The sequence below is a fragment of the Prionailurus viverrinus genome, chromosome A1 (genome assembly GCF_022837055.1).
Source record: "Prionailurus viverrinus isolate Anna chromosome A1, UM_Priviv_1.0, whole genome shotgun sequence".
In the NCBI taxonomy this organism is placed as follows: Eukaryota; Metazoa; Chordata; class Mammalia; order Carnivora; family Felidae; genus Prionailurus; species Prionailurus viverrinus.
In genome coordinates this window covers 15,635,436-15,654,696 of record NC_062561.1, presented here as the reverse complement: position 1 = coordinate 15,654,696, position 19,261 = coordinate 15,635,436, and the positions used below count along the sequence as shown (strand labels likewise).

The 19,261-nt window shown below is 41.5% G+C and overlaps 1 protein-coding gene across 6 annotated transcripts in view; it reads left to right on the top strand.

Annotated features, from left to right (window-relative positions):
* SMAD9 (SMAD family member 9) overlaps positions 1 to 15,068 on the top strand; it is a 79,713-nt gene extending 64,645 nt beyond the window's left edge. For all 6 annotated transcript variants that reach the window (XM_047875346.1, XM_047875343.1, XM_047875363.1 and 3 more), the window contains 2 exons: positions 5,068 to 5,324; positions 11,450 to 15,068. In XM_047875346.1, the coding sequence (XP_047731302.1) occupies positions 5,068 to 5,324; positions 11,450 to 11,593 (401 nt within the window). In that variant the 3' untranslated portion in view covers positions 11,594 to 15,068. The remainder of the gene's footprint in view (positions 1 to 5,067; positions 5,325 to 11,449) is intronic.
* Positions 15,069 to 19,261: the final 4,193 nt, after the last annotated feature.

Sequence of the window (19,261 nt, the reverse complement as noted above, 5' to 3'; positions counted from 1 at the left end):
GAGGAACCTCCACACTGCTTTCCAGAGCGGCTGCACCAATTTGCATTCCCACCAATAGTGCAAGAGGGTTCCCGTTTCTCCACATCCTCGCCAGCATCTATAGTCTCCTGATTTGTTCATTTTGGCCACTCTGACTGGCGTGAGGTGATACCTGAATGTGGTTTTGATTTGTATTTCCCTGATAAGGAGCAACGCTGAACATCTTTTCATGTGCCTGTTGGCCATCCGGATGTCTTCTTTAGAGAAGTGTCTATTCATGTTTTCTGCCCATTTCTTCACTGGGTTATTTGTTTTTCGGGTGTGGAGTTTGGTGAGCTCTTTATAGATTTTGGAGACTAGCCCTTTGTCCGATATGTCATTTGCGAATATCTTTTCCCATTCCATCGGTTGCCTTTTATTTTGTTGGTTGTTTCCTTTGCTGTGCAGAAGCTTTTTATCTTCATAAGGTCCCAGTAATTCACTTTTGCTTTTAATTCCCTTGCCTTTGGGGATGTGTCGAGTAAGAGATTGCTACGGCTGAGGTCAGAGAGGTCTTTTCCTGCTTTCTCCTCTAAGGTTTTGATGGTTTCCTGTCTCACATTTAGGTCCTTTATCCATTTTGAGTTTATTTTTGTGAATGGTGTGAGAAAGTGGTCTAGTTTCAACCTTCTGCATGTTGCTGTCCAGTTCTCCCAGCACCATTTGTTAAAGAGGCTGTCTTTTTTCCATTGGATGTTCTTTCCTGCTTTGTCAAAGATGAGTTGGCCATACGTTTGTGGGTCTAGTTCTGGGGTTTCTATTCTATTCCATTGGTCTATGTGTCTGTTTTTGTGCCAAACAAGGTCACATTTGAACAGAAAGGGAAAGAGGGAATTAGCTACATGGAGGGGGAACTTTCCAAGCAGAGGGAACAGCAGGGGCAAAGGCCCTGAAGCTTACCTGGTATATTGTAAGGAACATCAGGGAAGCCACGGTGAGTGGGCCAAGATGAGTAGTAAGGGAATGGGGAAATCTTCGAAGAGGAGGAGGGGAAAGGACCAGGTCGCAGTGACCTTGAGGCCATTTTAAGTGCTTTAGCTTTGACTCTGCATAAAATAGGAAGATAGATTTAAGTCGAGATCTGAATTTTCACCTGATCCCCTGGCTATTATAATAAAATTAAACTGTTAGTAGGGGAAGGGTGAAAGGTTTAAAAAACACACGTGAAAGAGAAGCCTGAAAGGTATATAGCAAATGTTAGCTTTGATTGTAGCTGAGTTTTAGTCTCTGCATCTCTGTATTTTCTAAATTTTCTCTAGTGGGCTTTCCTGATCGTGGAAGGATGTGGTGGGAAGGGGGTTTGGGGGAGGTGGGATGTGGCATATAAGGGCATGCCAGGATTGCTGCAGTAGTGTGGCCCAGCCCAGCAGAGTGGCTGAGTGTGAGTACTGACGTGGGCCATTCAGTGTCGGACAAACAGGTGTGATGAACGTGTTTGTTCATCTTATCGTCCAAAGAGACTTACAGTCTTCAAATATGGATTTGGGGGACTGATGTTGCTACCAGCCCAGAGATGGCTTTGTGTGAATTAGAAGCCCCTTTCTCAAGAGAAGCTACTGCCATCTTCTGGAGTAGCTCTATAATGATTACCTAGATCTTAAAAGGCTATGAGGCACACCCTGGATTGTGGAGTACACAGCTGCAGGCCCAGTCCAATGGAGGGCCTATCCTCTGAACCAAAGCCCTAGCGTGGATCTGGAAATCTGTGTTCTTATATTATTATTTTCTGATCATACATTAAAACATTTTGTTTTATTTTGGAAAATTCCAAACATATACAAAAGTGGACAGATCGTGTAGTGAATATTCATAGCACCATCTCTAGCTTCAATAATGATTCGCATTCTGTGCGTTTTTTCTTCTATCCCTCCATGATAGTTTTGCAAGAGTATTCAAAAAAATTTTTAGTATTTATTCGTTTTTGAGAAAGCATGAGCAGGGGGCAGGGTGCAGAGAGAGAGGGACAGAGGATCCAAAGAGGGCTCTGTGCTGACGACAGCAAGCCTGATGCAGGGCTCAGGCTCAGGAACTGTGAGATCATGACCTGAGCCAAAGTCAGACACTCAATCTACTCAGCTATCCGGGCACCCCTTGCAAGAGTATTTTAAAATAAATCTCAGATTTCATATCCTTTCTCCATAGATTTGAGTATATATATGCATATATATGCATATACATATTTATGTATATACATATGTGCATGTATATACATATGTGTATATACGTGTGTGTATATACGTATGTATATACATATATATCTATATAAGGGGTTTCTAAAAGTACCATTATTACACCCAGAAATATGCACTTTCTTAAAGCTCCAGATGATTCTGATATTCAGCTAGGTTGCTAAAATGGTGTGCAGACGAGAGGGTAACAAAGGCAAGGGGATGATCAATTACAAAACCAAGGGAACCTTCTCACCAACCTACGCACCTTCCTCTCAGTCTTACCTGTTATTTCCCTGTCATTCAAGACTATGGAAGAAGACCAAAAGGGAACACTCTTGCAGTCTGACTTAGCAGACCCAAATCAAACCCAAGGTGTCTCTCTCTGGTCCTAAGTAACCACGACACAGGACTCCACACTCCCTCATCTCCTAAAATGTGGGCGGCAGTCACACAGAAGTGGGAAACTCAGATAAAGAGAGATGCAGCCCAAGAGAAAATGCTGGAAGAGCTTGCCTGGGGAGCACATTGCCTGGGTCCTCTTTGTCATCTCAGGATGCATTTTCTTTGGGCATTTATCCTTTTTGCTCGCTGTTCTCTGTGGAGATTTTGAATCTAATACATGTGGTTTAAAGCCCCTGTTTTGGCCTATCAGGTGGATGCAAATAAAATGACTTGCCTACTTGACTTTTCCTTGGATGCCCCTCTCTAACCAAAACCCAGCCTCCTTCACACTGGCATTGAAATCCACCCTTGCCTGCTGCTCAGAGCTGACTCAAGCCTCCACGTGCTAATTCCCTGGGCTCTGGCCCCTTTTTGCTCAGGATGCTAAACTACCACCTGCCTGCCCAGGCTCTTCTCTGCTTTCCTTACTCTGGCAACTGTGCTGTGGTTGCAGGTAATACTTTAACAGGATTGAAAATCATCCCCTAAATAAAGACCAGAGTCAGATAACAAAAAGTCCGATCCATTTTACTTAGTAGGTTCTGGGAAGATTATAAATTTGAAGGTCATTCAATTCAAATACCTACTAAATACTTAGCAGTCTCCGCTGGCTCTTTCCCCACTGGTTCACCCTCTTCTTAGAAAACCACAACCACTCCAGAGGTAGGCCTTCCCCCCAGGGAGCTCACAGGGGCTGGTAAAGGAAGTCTGCTTGTATTTGCCCCTGCCTCACCCCCATGTCCATGCAGGCAGGTAACTGTGTCCCAGCCAGTTGGGACCTTCCTGCCTACTGTTCACGGCCTGGGCCATTGGTGCCAGATCCCAGGCTGTTCAGGGACTGTGAGAAGAGACATGAGAAAGAAAAGGGAGTGAGAGCTGAGAAAAAAGGAGAGGGGCCAGCCCGAGGTGGAGAGAAGGGGAACCCTGGCCTCAACATCAAATACTTTAGCTCTATGACTCCACATCCGTGTCTCCAGTGCTATGGCTGGAATGCATAGTACTGAAAAACATTCTTTTCTAAAATTGTATTAAGGGAAAGGAGATGGGAAAAGGAAACTAAATATGATGGAAGGCAGTCACAGCTAATGCACGGTCGCCTCAAGTGCTGCTTAAAACCTGACAGGCACTGAGCAGCTCGCTGCCTCCGTGATGTTTCCTCGGTGCACAGCTGTGCAGAACCCCCCAGGGGTCTCTAGATTATATCATTTAAAAATCTATATTGGCAGTTTGAAGAGATCCAAAGTATATCACTCTAGGTGTATTCTGGACCGTTTATATGAACACCTTGTGACTGCACAGCGATTGTGTTTACAATTACATTGACACCTAATGCTGGAGAATTGTGTTTCTGCTGAAAGGCTTGAAAAACCATTCTGGTATTTAACATTCACTAGACTTGAACTTCTTCATTTCATCTAACCCCAGTCACTTGCTATATATGCATTTATGTTAAGTCTTTAACCCAGATACTTGGAGGGAAAGAATCAGCTCAGCTTTAATTTGGAATAAAAATTAGCCTGGGAAGCACCAATCTCAGGATGCTGTCTTGCTTTGTTAAGTACAAGAATGTGAAGGAAAAAAAAAAAAGTACAAGAATGTGAGATAGAGTAGCATAAGCTGCATTTTTATTGTGAGTCTTTATATCTGAAAAAGGTGGCAAGGATTTCCTTGTTCCCATGTAAAATATAGGCATTATTGCTCTGATCTATAATAGTAGGTGAAAAGTTAAAAAAAATTAATATTTATTTTTATTTTTGAGAGAGAAAGAGAGAGCAGGGAGAAGGGCAGAGAGAGAGGGAGACACAGAATCTGAAGCAGGTTCTAGGCTCTGAGCTGTCAGCACAGAGCCCGACGCGGGGCTTGAACTCACAAACCTGAGGCAAAGTCGGATGTTCAACCGTCTGAGCCACCCAGCACCCTGAGAGCTTACTTTTAGAGTGAATAATGGGGCGCCTGGGTGTAAGCGTTCAACTTGGGCTCAGGTCATGATCTCACGGTTTGTGGTTTTGAGCCCCACCTCGGCCTCTGTGCTGACAGCTTAGAGCCTGGATCCTACTTCAGTTTCTGTGTCTCCCTCTGTCTCTGCCCCTCCCCTGCTCGTGCTCTGTCTCTCTCTCTCCCAAAAATGAGTAAACAGTAAAAAATAAATAAAAAATAATAGAGTGGATAAGCATGAGCATGAGATCGAGAGTGACAGACGGAGGAGTACAGGAGAGTCTCCACAATCATTGTAAACATGGGTTGCCATCCACTTTTAAATGGACTTGTGGGAAAAAAGCCACAAGCATGGAGGTCACGCTTCATACTGTGGTTGTGGTGATATTAAAATTAATTTCGCAACAGACCGTCACACACCTTGACGTTGCAATGAGAAGGGGATGGTGTTAATCCTAAACTACTGGTACTGCTGCTTGAGGACGCCATTTTTACCTTGTAGGCGTGCATTTATACTATGTTGGGGGAGAGGTGTATGCCGAGTGTGTGAGTGACAGCAGCATCTTCGTGCAGAGCCGGAACTGCAACTATCAGCATGGCTTCCACCCGGCCACCGTCTGCAAGATCCCCAGTGGCTGCAGTCTCAAGATCTTCAACAACCAGCTCTTTGCTCAGCTGCTGGCTCAGTCAGTTCACCACGGATTTGAAGTCGTCTATGAGTTAACTAAGATGTGCACTATCCGGATGAGCTTTGTTAAGGTAAGGAGCGCTTGCTTTCACGTGTTAAGGTAGAAAGTGAAAAACTAAATAAAACAAGCCAAAATGCATCCTTTGGGTGATGTGGGTAGCTCTCCAGCCAGTTCAAGTAGACAACAGGGTTTTTTGGGGCGTTTTTTGGAACTCTGTTCAGTTTTTAGGAAGAGCTCCTCTATGAGTATCAACTCTCTTGTTTAGCAGTTACAAGAAAATTCTTAGACATGTTAGTTTTGGGGGCGCCTGGGTGGCTCAGTTGGTTGAGCGTCCCACTTTGGCTCAGGTCATGATCTCATCGTTCGTGGGTTTGAGCCCCGTGTTGGGCTCTGTGCTGACAGCTCAGGGCCTGGAGCCTGCTTTGGATTCTGTGTCTCCCTCTCTATCTCTCCCTACCCTGCTTGTGCTCTCTGTCTCTCAAAAAGTAAAAAAAAAGTAAATAAATAGACATTTAAAAAATGATAGTTTTGAAAGAAGGACAAGTTAAGGTAGTTATCTGATTTTTTTTTCATCTCTCAAACTGCTGCGCACTATTGTCTCTCAATAAATGTTGAATTTATCTGAATTAAGTAAACTAACTCTTAGGCCAACAGAGGAGATAATATTTATAACTAAGCTACAAAATAGGCAGTACTGATTCTAATACAAGCTAGTGTACAATAAGTTGCTATTATAAAAGCATAAACAAATTGGGATAGAAATATTATGGCGGGAATGATTAACTCAGAGAGAAGTAGATGTTCTGTGTATGAGTATTCGTTGAATGTTTCTCGAATTAGGTCTTACTCATGTTGTTGTGAAGGTTGGAGAACTGAGGAAGTTACTTCGTGGGAAGGAAACACAGCTGGGTTTGCACCCTGATGCCAAACACTCCAGTGTCACCAGAGTGTCACCACCTGCTGTTTCATCTTGTGCAGAGTACTGGTGAATAATTCTAATATTTCAAAATATGAGTGTGTTTATCACACTAACTGGGTATATGTGACATAGTTTTCACATTGTTGCATACCCATCCAAGAAATCAGTATGGTTTTTTCCAGGTTTTTTGGTTTGTTTTTTAAATGTTTATTTATTTTGAGAGAGAGGGAGGGGCAGGAAGAGAGGGAGAGAGAGAATCCCAAGCAGGATCCTCACTGTCAGAGGAGAGCCCGACTCGGTGCTTGAACCCACAAACTGTGAGATCATGACCTGAGCCGAAATCAAGAGTGGGACACTTGACCTACTGGGCCACCCAGGTGTCCCATTTCAGGTGTTTTCAAAGTAAGATTTATTAATCCTTTAAAATTACCAGGAAAAATAGTTGTCCTATTTTTCTATAACTCTATTTTTATTGTATTTGTAATTTTAGTGATTATTTTTAAAAACAACAATCAAGAATATAGTTTGCAATGGAAAAAATGGATTTTTGAAATTATTTCTTTCATGATGACAAAGCAGTTTTATTCAAATTTACTGTTAAGTTTTAAAAGCATTTTATACTGTAAAACAATTAACAAATACCTGGAAATCTTTTCAGACGTTCTGATGCTTTAGAGCCAGCAGAGGGCATTAAATCGCCATGAACGTACAGTCCATTTTACTCTTAGTTGTTTTTTCCGGGTCCATGTTTTTAAAATTAGGATGAAATGCCAGTACATCAGAGGTAATTATTTCACTGTAGTATAAGTTTGCACAGAAATCTGATTGTCCTTGGGGCGCCTGGGTGGTGCAGTCGGTTAAGCGTCCGACTTCAGCCAGGTCACGATCTCGTGGTCTGCGAGTTCGAGCCCCGCGTCGGGCTCTGGGCTGATGGCTCAGAGCCTGGAGCCTGTTTCCGATTCTGTGTCTCCCTCTCTCTCTGCCCCTCCCCCGTTCATGCTCTGTCTCTCTCTGTCCCAAAAATAAATAAACGTTGAAAAAAAAAATTAAAAAAAAAAAAAAAAGAAATCTGATTGTCCTAAGATCAGCTAGATGTATCTCATAAAGCTATACAATTCACAGAAAACAGTTAAGTAATATTGAAAATGTAACAACAGATGACTAGGTTAAAAGAAATTTAAATGTGTAAGGAAAAAATGTGTAAGTATGTGAGGTGATGGATGTTAACTAAGTTTGTTGTGGTGATCATCTCGCAATATATGCATATATCCAATCATCATGTTGTACACCTAAAACTAACACAGTGTATATCAATTGTATGTCAACAAAACTGTGGGGGGCAGATAATACAAATAAAAATAATGTAAAATACTTTTTTAGTAATTACATATTGATTATGTATTAATATAATATCAGATATATTGTGTTGAATAAAACACACTATTAAAATTTAAAAAATATAAGAAATTAAAGAGGACTAAACACTGGTAGCTACCAATGAGGAGTGATGGGCTAGATCATCTTTAGCTCTGATTTTTACTGATTCTAGGACTCATCCAGTCAGTCACTGAGATATTATTGAGCTCCTACCTTGTGCTGCAGCAGGCACTATTCTAGGCATTGGGATACATCAGTGATTACTCAAAATCGCTGTCCTCATGGAATCAACATTCCAGTAGGGAGAGACAGGCAATAAACAACAGCTATAATAAAGAACTTGAATGGAAAGAGAAACATAGAGCAGGGTATGGAGAATTGGGAGTACTGGAGTACGGGGAGTTTGCAAATTTTGAAAAGGTGGGCAGAGTGGGCCTCTTTGGGGACTTAAAGGAGGTAAAGGAGTTAAATCATGAGGGTATCTGGAGGGGAAAGAGTAGACGCAGAGGGAAGGGCAAACCCTACAGCAAGAGCATGGCCTAACATTTGTAGGAACCAGGAGGCCAGGGTGCCTAGAGTGTGAGTGGGGAGCTGGGGGGTGAGATCAGAGCAGTGATAGGGAACCAGATCAGTGCTTTTGGAAGCCACTGTAAGGATTTCACCTTTTACTCTAACAAGATGGGGAGCCCCTGAAGGGATTCGAGCAGAGGATTTCATGATCTGACTTATTTATTTATTTATTTATTTATTTATTTATAATTTTTTTTTCAACGTTTATTTATTTTTGGGACAGAGAGAGACAGAGCATGAACGGGGGAGGGGCAGAGAGAGAGGGAGACACAGAATCGGAAACAGGCTCCAGGCTCTGAGCCATCAGCCCAGAGCCTGACGCGGGGCTCGAACTCGCAGACCGCGAGATCGTGACCTGGCTGAAGTCAGACGCTTAACCGACTGCGCCACCCAGGCGCCCCCTGACTTATATATTTAAAGGATCACTGTAGTTGCCGTGTGAATTGCAAATATCGTGTAAGCAAGAATGGAAGCAGAGAGACCAACTAAGAGGCCATTGCACTGTTCAGTTGAGAGATGACCATCGCTCCCACTAGGAGTGTTATGGGAGAAGTTGTAAGAAGGGGAAGGATTCTGAGTTATGGAGGTGACTCTGTGTGAGTTCTGAGAAAGGAGGAGTTAGAAAGATGATCCCTCCACCCGGGACGGAGAAGATTTAGACACAAGATTAAGAGTTCAGTTTTAGTGAGAGAAACTTTGCACTGACACACATCCCGGTGAAAGTGCTGAACAGACAGTTAGAGGTATGAGTCAGGATTTAGGGAGAGAGGGCTGGGCTGCAGATGTCAATGTAGGAATTGTCAGCATATGCACGGTATCTGTCCATGAGCCTGAGTGGAATTGCCAGTTGTTTGAGTTTAACCGAGAAGATCAGGGTTCCTAGGACAGGGCCCTGGGACACTTCCACTTTAAAAGAGGAAGAACCAGCAAAGAAAACTGAGAAAGATTAACCAATGTAGAAGTAAAACCAAGAAAGTAAGGTGCTCTTTAAACCAAAAGAAGAAAGTATATTGAGGAGGAGAGAGGACAAACCAAATCACATGCTGCCCAAGTGACATGAAGACTGAGAGCTGGTCATTAATTTTAGCATGTATAGGGTTTTTTTAATCTTTTTTTTTTCATGTTTATTAATTTATTTTGAGAGAGAGAAAAAGAGTGAGCTGGGGAGGGGCAGAGAGGCTCCAAGCTGTCAGCACAGAGCCTGATGCAGGGCTTGATCCCACGACTGTGAGATCATGACCTGAGCCATAATCAAGAGTCAGACGCTTAACTGACTGAGCCAACCAGGTGCCCCATCTTTTTTTTTAAATCTTAACAGGAACAGTTTTGTTGAAGGCTGGGGTTGAAATGCTGATCAGAATGGAAGGACAGGAATTGATACAGCCAGTTCGGACAGCTAGAAAGGGGGTCAAAGGTATAGGGCAGTAAGTGGTGGGAGTGGTTAGGGCCAAGAGAAGTATGTTGAAGACGGGAGATATTTCATCATATTCCTATGTTGATAGGAATGATCCAGCAGAAAACAAAATATAATACGAGAGAATGGGGAGATTTCCTGGAATGATGTCTTTGGGAAGGCATTTGAGTCTTCTGCACAACTGGATGGACTGGCTTATTTGGAAACACAGATAATCTGTGGTGAGAGGTAGAAAGGCTGAGTATGTTCGTGCAAGTGCTGTGGAAACCCTTCTGATTGCTTCATTCTGGTTAAAATAAGAAAGAAGATAGTCATTCTCAAGTAGACGGGGGAGTAGGTATTAGAGGTTGTAGGAAAAAGGACAAGAGTGAGCAGTCATTTGGGGTGTGGGAGGTAGTGGGACAGAGCACAGGGACTGGGGGAGTGTCATTTGATTGCCAGGTGGCATCACAGGGGCACTTGAGGCTTGTGGTCTCGAATGTAAAGTGTGATCAGGCAGCATGGTTGTGTTGAAATCCAAGTTTTTTTAACCTACAGATAATCACTGTTCCCAATAAGAGTAATTTGTGATCTCTTCATTTTTAAGAAATAACTTTTTACTGGTATATAACATCTAGAGAAAAAATACACAAATTTATTTTTTCTTTATTTTTACTATCTTTCCTATGAATGGTAATAAGTGGGAAATTGCCAAAAAGTGAGCCAAAAAAGAGAGAGAGGAGAAACAGGCTTTTTAACCAACCCTTGAATCATCAAGAACACCCTCCGTTCTCTCTTCACAGTTTTCAGATCCAGTCACTGGTCTGCAGTGAGCATCTGTTTTGTGCAAAACACTGTTCAGCAGTAAGGGGTGGAACATAAGGTCAGGCTCCTTCCCTTGTGGAAGAGAAAATGATTTGCCGGTGTTTCTGACGTGACTAGAGACCAGACCATCTCTAGGTCTGTGTATTTAGTTGTGAGCCTAGAGGCGATCTTTGATTTGGACTCACCTTAGGGTGTCTGGTTGATGCAGAAGTTGTTCTGTACTTACAGGAAGGTCGAGTGCACATTCTCTCAGGTGTCAGGAGTGGCTCTGGTGTGTGGGCTCTGCGTGCACTGAGGCCTGTCTCACACCTCTGCAGGCTGACCATAAAGTCTGGCACCGTTACTCTTGGCTCTAGTTTTTTTTAATATAATTTATTGTCAAGTTGGCTAACATACAGTGTATAAAATGTGCTCTTGGCTTGGGGAATAGATTCCTGTGATTCATCACTTCCATGCAACATCCAGTGCTCATCCCAGCAGGTGTCCTCCTCAATGCCCATCACCCATTTTCCCCTCTCCACAGCACCCCACATCAACCCTCAGTTTGTTCTCTGTATTTAACTGTCTCTTATGGTTTGTGTCCCTCACTCTCTGTAACTATTTTTTCCCCTTCCCTTCCCCCATGGTCTTCTGTTAAGTTTCTCAAGTTTCATATATGAGTGAAAACATATGATATGAAAACATATGTCTTTCTCTGACTGACTTATTTCACTTAGCATAATACCCTCCAGTTCCATCCACATTGCTGCAAATGGCAGGATTTCGTTCTTTCTCATTGTCAAATAGTATTCCATTGTATATATAAACCATATCTTCTTTACCCATTCGTCAGTCGATGGATATTTGGGCTCCTTCCATAATTTGGCTATTGTTGAAAGTGCTGCTAAAACATTGGGGGTACAAGTGCCCCTATGAATCAGCACTCCTGTATCCCTTGGGTAAATTCCTAGTAGTGCTATTGCTGGGTCATAGGGTAGATCTATTTTTAATTTTTTGAGGAACCTCCACACTGTTTTCCAGAGCAGCTGCACCAGTTTGCATTCCCACCAACAGTACATGAGGGTTTCCATTTCTCCACATCCTCACTCTTGGCTCTCTTCTTGCTTTACAGGGCTGGGGAGCTGAGTATCATCGCCAAGATGTCACGAGCACCCCCTGCTGGATTGAGATTCATCTTCATGGACCACTGCAGTGGTTGGACAAAGTTCTGACTCAGATGGGCTCTCCACATAACCCGATCTCTTCGGTGTCTTAACAGTCAGTCATGACTTCGTCGACATTTCTAGAGCATAGATGCTATTGCAGGCAGTGGCTTACATCATTTCAGATTTGCAACTAACTCAAGTTTCCAAGTACATATGTAAATACATATAATATATACTTATTCATATTTTTTATCACCAGTTGTTTTGTGCTTTCTAGTTAAACCTGATGCCAGTACAACGTGATTAGAAAAGCAGGTTTTTCGTGCCTGTGCTATAATAATAGGAAGCAGCTTCTTTTGTGGGCTGGGCGGTAACAAATGAAGGCAACTGTGTCAATAATATTTGAAAAGTGCTGGCAGAATAAAAGGCAGCTTTAGTCAGCCGTGTCATTCTAAGGCATGTTGGGTGGCCTACCAGAAAAATATCAAAACTGTTTATATATTAAGAGTCAGGGTACTAGCAGCACTAGAGAAATAACACTTTCAGACAAAAGAAAGCAGTCAAACCTGTATAATTTAAACAATCTCACTTTTAGTGTTATCGGCGAGGAAAAAAAAAAAAAAAAACAGACCAAGCTGTAAATCAGTTATGTAAGATAAATCACATAAATTATTTTATTTCTCAAGTTGAAATACCTATAGCTGGATGATTGTGCTGATATTAATGGTACATTTGAAACAAATTTAAACTGTGATTGGAAAAGAAACTGTGAAGCTGGGAGCCACGTTGCCTCATAATCTACCAGTGAAAAAATCCAGAATGAGTCTAATGCATGAAAATGTTAATATGAAAATAGCAAGAATTGAGCATTATTCCCAAACTGCAAAACAAGACCAGAACTTAGTCCAAGATTCAGCCAGGGAGGCACTTGCTCTCCATGTAGGGAATCGGGTCCCTGAATTTTCCTGGTTTCTCAAGTCAGGCAGCCTCACCGCCTTTGGAGTCCACACAGTGAGCTAGAGGACCATGTGTGCAAATCCTGAGTGGAGAAGAAGCAGTAGAATAAGAGGGTTGGACAAAAGCATCCTCTGTTTACTTACACCTTCTCATATTCCCATTAAAAGGCTCATGGCGAGGGCAGTCCTTTTGCCGCATTTTCCCTACATGTTGGCCGATACTATTTACAGATAACTAAAACAGTGGTGAAGCCTTTGAGAAAATCTGGACACATTGCTGGGATGAAGTTTATGAGTTATTTAACTTAGTGTCTCGATCTGCTGGTCACATCTGGTAGCCTCTTATAAAGCTGAAACCTCATACCTGGAAATAACTTCACAAATAGAATGATAACTTCATAATCCTTATAATCTCTGGGGAACAGCAGTACCGAAGAGTGGGACGCTTAAAATATATATACGGTATTAAAAGCCCATTCTTAGTTACTCTTGGATGGTAAAGAGAGGAAAATTCCCCACATTTCTAGGTACTTTCATATATATATATATATGTATATATATATATATGTATATATATATACACATATATATATACATATATATATATACATACATACAATTCCCATCCCACCCACTAAACACTGCACTGCTTCGAAAAATATTTCACACCCTCTTAAAAATGTATAATTTAAGAAGGTAATTATGCTTGTAACAGACGGTACTTCAGTAATCCAAGAGGCTTCTTCATTTATACATTCTATCTCAAGTCTTTTTAGCATTAGCACACAGTAGTTGCTTATCATTAAATTGTATTCAAGGTAGAAATGATCCTGTGAAAAAGATACGAGTGAGTTCCTACTGTCACCTCTTGTAAGCACTAGTGTTATCTAATAGAAACTTTCATATATGCAACAGAAAATAGTACATTCTACGTTAAAATTAGGTGGTCCATTTAGTGTTTAGAAAACCCTGTAGTTCATTGGTTCATCACCTATGTATTGTGCACCTGTATGTGCTGGGTACAGTGTTAGGTACTGTGGAATCTAGTGTAAACCAGAGACAGCCCCAGACTCTGGAGCTGAGAGTCTATTAGGAAACCTGTGTAGACATCTTCATGTATTTTCACTTTTAAAACAAAACAAAACCTGTGATCGTTTTTTTTTTCTTTTTGCTTAAAAAAATACAACTGATGATTTCTTAATTATCTCTATTTTGAAACTTACTTTCCTTCTCTTCTGAGCAATCAGGTAAGGGGTGAAGTCTTCCTGGGATAAATGCTACTTTTCTTCAGTGCTTCGAAGTTGTTTGTTTTCTCTTACTTCCCTATTTTCCAGTTTTCCCCCATTTCTTTCCTTAGAAGAGGCATTAATATGGTGAGTCTTCCTCATATGAGTACTGTTCCATGAGATTTTGGTACACATGGATTTTGCTCCAGACATTTAACATAACTTTCTTGATCTCTTCACAAGTGCTCAAACTCATCCTCTGGTAACCTTATACCTTTGCAGAATTAATCGTAACCGGTTGCTTATAAGTTACATTAAAAAAAAAATAAACAAACCTGGATTTTCATGCAGCTTTGGGAAACCAGGATGAAATACTCCACAGAGCCTGTGTTATTCCTTTGAAGAAAACACTTGATTAAAGTGGTACATTTGCATCATCACCAGTCATGTCTCACCAAAAGCCCGTATTAGGATGCGAGTGAAATGCAGAAGAGTTAACCCTTCAGTCGCTCTGACAGTCACATTCTCATTGGCCTTTTAATGTTTCTGTTGGCAACAGTTAGCCAAAGTTGTAATGCATCGTTTGCTTTCAGACTTCCACGCTTGCTATTTAGCATTTGTCCCTTGAGATGGACAATCCAGAAAAAATTTAAGAGCATTCTTTCAGAGGATAGCTCACAAAGTGGACATGCTAAGCCATTTTAAGACGTAGCAATGCCAAACATATTTAAGGTTGCCATGGACAAGGGTCGTGCATTAGAGAGCAACAACGATGTGGCCTGCTTTTAAGACCCAGAACATTTGTTGTGTTGTTCAAGCCCATTGTTTCTGGGTTTTTTTTTTTTTTCCTGTTAAAAAATTGAGATGTGAGAAGTTTGTTTTAGTTAGATGATATTTTACTATATGCCAGTGCTTTGGAAGTATAAAGATAACCACTTTTCAACATATTTACCTTTTTTTTTTTTAACACTCTGTATAAATCAGGAAAAGTTGAACAACCACCTAGCACTGGCACTCAGAATCCCCTTTTCATTGTCTTCTAAGGGATTAGGAACAACAACAAAAGTTTCTTATAAATATCACCTGCTAGACTTTAAGCACCTGCTTAACTTTGAATGTGTCCCTGATACTTGGCATATATATTCAACAACTAAAGAAAAAAATAATATGCATTCCAAATTTGTCTTCCCCGTTATGATTTAGCAGTTGAACTGTATGACAAGACTAGGGGATCCTGGCATAATCTATATTAAGTTCAAATTAATGTAACACAAACCAACAAAAAAAGGAACTATTTCTATTTAAGTAATGCTTTTGATCATAATATCTAGGCTCCAGTTATCCTTCAAATGCACATATATACTGTTACCTGATTGTTTATAATAAACACTACTGTACCTATATGTTTTGGGCTCGTTTTTCCCTACAAACATCACAAAAGGGTCACTGTGTGTGGATCCGTAAGATGATCTTAAGCCATCTTATTTTGAAAATGAGATGTTTTTAAAATACAACATGCTATAAGAGAAATTAGGTAATGGTTTTGAATTAAATATCTTCGGATAACTGGCATGAAATATAGAATCTTGAAGATACTTTGTAGTAATTTCAGAGAAGATATACATAATTGCTTTTTTTCTGGATCGTGGCAAATATTAAGTGATATTACGGTATATAGGAAATAACTTTATTATTGTAAACATCTGTTCATTGATCAAGAAGGTGCTAAAGATGGCTAGTGAGGAAAAACTAAGATAAAATCCAGGAGGAAATTCTCAACTCCTTCCATTTCCTTCTAGTCTTAAAATGGAAGGGCGGGGTGGTGGAGGGGGGGAGAGAAATATATAAATCTCTCAAGAAATTTCGCTTAGCCTTCTTATATCCTTGATCAAGGTTTTTTCCTTCTTTATTTTTTTAAGAAATGCCCTACTTATTCAAAAAGAGGTATTTGTGGACTTCCAAACTATAAACAGATGAAAGACAGACTATTCTGGGGATTATGAGACCTCCAGTTTAAGCTGTGAGTTTATGGAGGACAGTGATTGTATCATGTCTGCTTTTGCATCCTCATGGTTCTCGACCCTGTTCCTGTATCAAATATTTGGTATTGACATTTCAAACACTAACTTGTACAGATTTTTTTAAATATACCATGGCATAGACATATAATACTGTCTGTAAACGTTAGCCTGTCTTAGAGGGGTGATATTTTCATCATCTGAGAAACCTCTGCATATTTATTTACCAGATCATTCTTATGTGTCAGCCACTGTAGATGCAATGACAAACAGCACAGTTTCTGCCTTTAAAGGAATTTACCAGTTTGTGGAGGAAGATGAACAAGTACACCAAATGAGGTCAGTGCACTATCAGTTGTGACAGGCTTCTGGGGAACCAAGCAATGACATCTCCATCAGGCCCTAGGTGGGTACCTGGGAAGGCTTCTGGGCCAATCCAACTTGACTTCCTTCCCATCAGTTCCCTTAGTAAGTCATCCAAGACCTTCCCAAGCCAGGTTGGATGTCTCTTCTCTGTGCCACCATCATAGTTGTGTTCACCAGTGGTCAGTTATTAATTCCTGCACCACACTGTTTACTTGTCCAACTTTCTGCTGGACTGGGAGCTCTTTAAGGGCAAGGATTGTATCTCTTCATGTTCATCATTATCTAGCTATTGTTTAGAAAGGCCTTTCAAGTTTACATTGTAAAGGCAAAAATGTTTCCAGTTCTTTTTATTTGATTTTATTTTTTTTTTATAAATTTTTTTTTCAACGTTTATTTATTTTTGGGACAGAGAGAGACAGAGCATGAATGGGGGAGGGGCAGAGAGAGAGGGAGACACAGAATCGGAAACAGGCTCCAGGCTCTGAGCCACCAGCCCAGAGCCCGACGCGGGGCTCGAACTCACGGACCGCGAGATCGTGACCTGGCTGAAGTCGGACACTTAACCGACTGCGCCACCCAGGCGCCCCGATTTTATTTTTTAATATTTATTTTTGAGAGCGAGAGAGCAAGTGAGCACAAGAGGGGTAGGGGCAGAGAGAAAGAGAGACACAGAGGATCTGAAATGGGCTCTGTGCTGACATCTGCGATCCCGACACAGGGCTTGAACTCACGAACTGCAAGATCATGACCTGAGCTGAAGTCGGATGCTTCACCCACTGAGCCACCCAGGCACCCCTCCAGTTCTTCCTTTTAAAAATCAGCAAGTATTTCATTTCTCCTCTTTGAAATAATTGCAAGCCTCCAATTGCATGTCCAGTGACCACGTTGCCAGCTGGTGGGCATGCGAGGAAGCTCACGATTTGGTTTGGAAATAGATATTCAGCCACACTGCAGTAGCAAAGAAAGGTAGTTTTGACAGTTAAACAGTTATAATTGTTTTATCTCAAGCATTTATTTTTAAAATGTGAATTTCAGTAAAATTTCAGTAAAGATTAGAAAGAAGCACAAGGAATTCTGATGTTACAGCCAAGAGTTGCAACTGCTCAACTCTGCCATTGGAGGGCAAAGGCAGCTATAACATTATGTCAATGATGAGCATGGCTGGGCTCCAATAAAATTTTATGGACACTGAAATTTGAATTTCAGTACTTCCACATGTCATGAAACTTTTTCCTTTTGATCTTTCAACTATTTAAAAATGTGAAAACTACTCTTTGCCTGCTGCGGTACAAAAACAGGCTGTGGGTTGGCTTTGGCCCAGGGCAGGGTGTCAGTTTGCTCAGTGCTCCTTGGAGGATTGTGAGACCACGCTGAGTGTTGCAGTCACAGCCTTGCTGCCATCTGAATGCAGTCCCATGAGATACCCCAGACCCAACCACCAGAACCCCTCAGCTGAGCTCAGCCAACCCACCGCATGCGAGCAATGACAACAAAAAGGTGGTTAATTTAAGCTATTATGCGTTGGGGGTGGTGTGTTGGATAACTGAAGCAGTGGTCATAACCATCATTCTTAGGTTCGCAATGTTGACGAAACTTTGTCTTGGGTTCATCAGGAGGCTTCAGGTGAAAGCGGCTGCTTCTCACAAAGTGCAGGCATGCCTGTTTGAAAGCACCTGTAATTTATTACTGAGTAGTTGCTACTTTGGTTCTGATCACTATCCTGGCTCGAGTTGCTTTGACAGTACATCAGCTATTTAAGAGATCTCTGTTCAAAGTCCTCGCTTCTCTCCTAGACGATGTGGGAAGACTTGCTGTTTTGGTTGCTAGAAATAGAACAATCAATTCCTGCCTCCAATTATTAATAGAGGTGAGCTATGACATTTCCCTGCAAGGGTACAGTGTAGACAGGCAGGGCTGGCTTCTGAGGACACTGCTGTTCCTGCTGCTGCTGCATTGGCATAGTCACTGTGCTGATCCCAGCATCTGACCTTCACTTTGCATCTAGAAGAGTTCAGGTAGGGCCTGGTGCTTGCTGGTCAGAAGGCACCTGCCTTCCTCTCCACAGCGAGCACCTGAGTGTTTGCTCCTTGTGGGTCAGTTCTAAGTTCTCATACTTGTTCAGAATGGGCGATGCCTGGCCTGGGGCAGGGGCTGTAGTCATCTTCCAGTTGCAAACAAAGCTGGAAGTGTTCAAGAAACGAGATACTGGATGGACTTTATGCCCTATTTACAGGTAGCAAGTATCTGGGATTAGTGAGCCAAGGGCAATTTTGACTGTTGCCGGCACAAAAGAGGTAAACGAGAAATGGAAGAGACCTAGGAAACATAGCAAAATATCATTTCGATGTAAGGAAGAGAAAACGGTACCTCAATATGAATGGAATGCTTGGCTTTTCTCATTCAGGCACATAGTTGGATACAAGGGCCCAAGCATTAGCACAAAAGGCAGAGTGTCCATGCCATAAAGTCTCTTTTAGAAAGAAAAGGCCAGCTTTACAAGTGTAGTCCAGGAGCCTGGAAACAAGGGTCTCTGAGCACTGCCCTACTAGAAGCAAACTTAACTTTTCACAGTGGCAGACAACTTTTGGTCATCTTAGAAAGATACTGATTTCTCAAGACTCAGGTTCCCTCACTTTCTGAAGGAAATAATGTTGTCACAGTTATACTCACAATCCCCCCTCAGATGATTTTTTTTTAAATGTTTATTATGAAAGGGGGGGGGGGGCAGAGAGAGGGAGAGAGAGAATCCCAAGCAGGTTCCACGCTGTCAGTGCAGAGCCTGATGCGGGCTCAATCCCACAAACTGTGAGATCATGACCTGAGCCAAAATCAAGAGTCTGAGCCACCCAGGTGCCCCAACCACCTCAGATGATTCTAATCAACATCATGGGAAAGTTCAGGTATGTATGTGTATTTTTATATAACTATAATACGTAGTAATACATTTTTGTGCAAATGTTTAATATCAATGTAATATTATTAATGTACCCTGTTATTAGATTTTCAAAGGCAACTGATATAAAATCTTTTTAGTGTTGACTTTGGTCTCCAACTTGAGGACAGTAAATGATATAAGGTGCAATTGTAAGAGAGGAAAACAGAAAATCTCACTAGTCATAACTTCTTTTGTGGTTTTTCAACTAGAAAAGGTTGCATGTGATTCTGTATCATTAGGGTAAACTTACGAAGAGGAAAGATTTATTTGCTGCAGT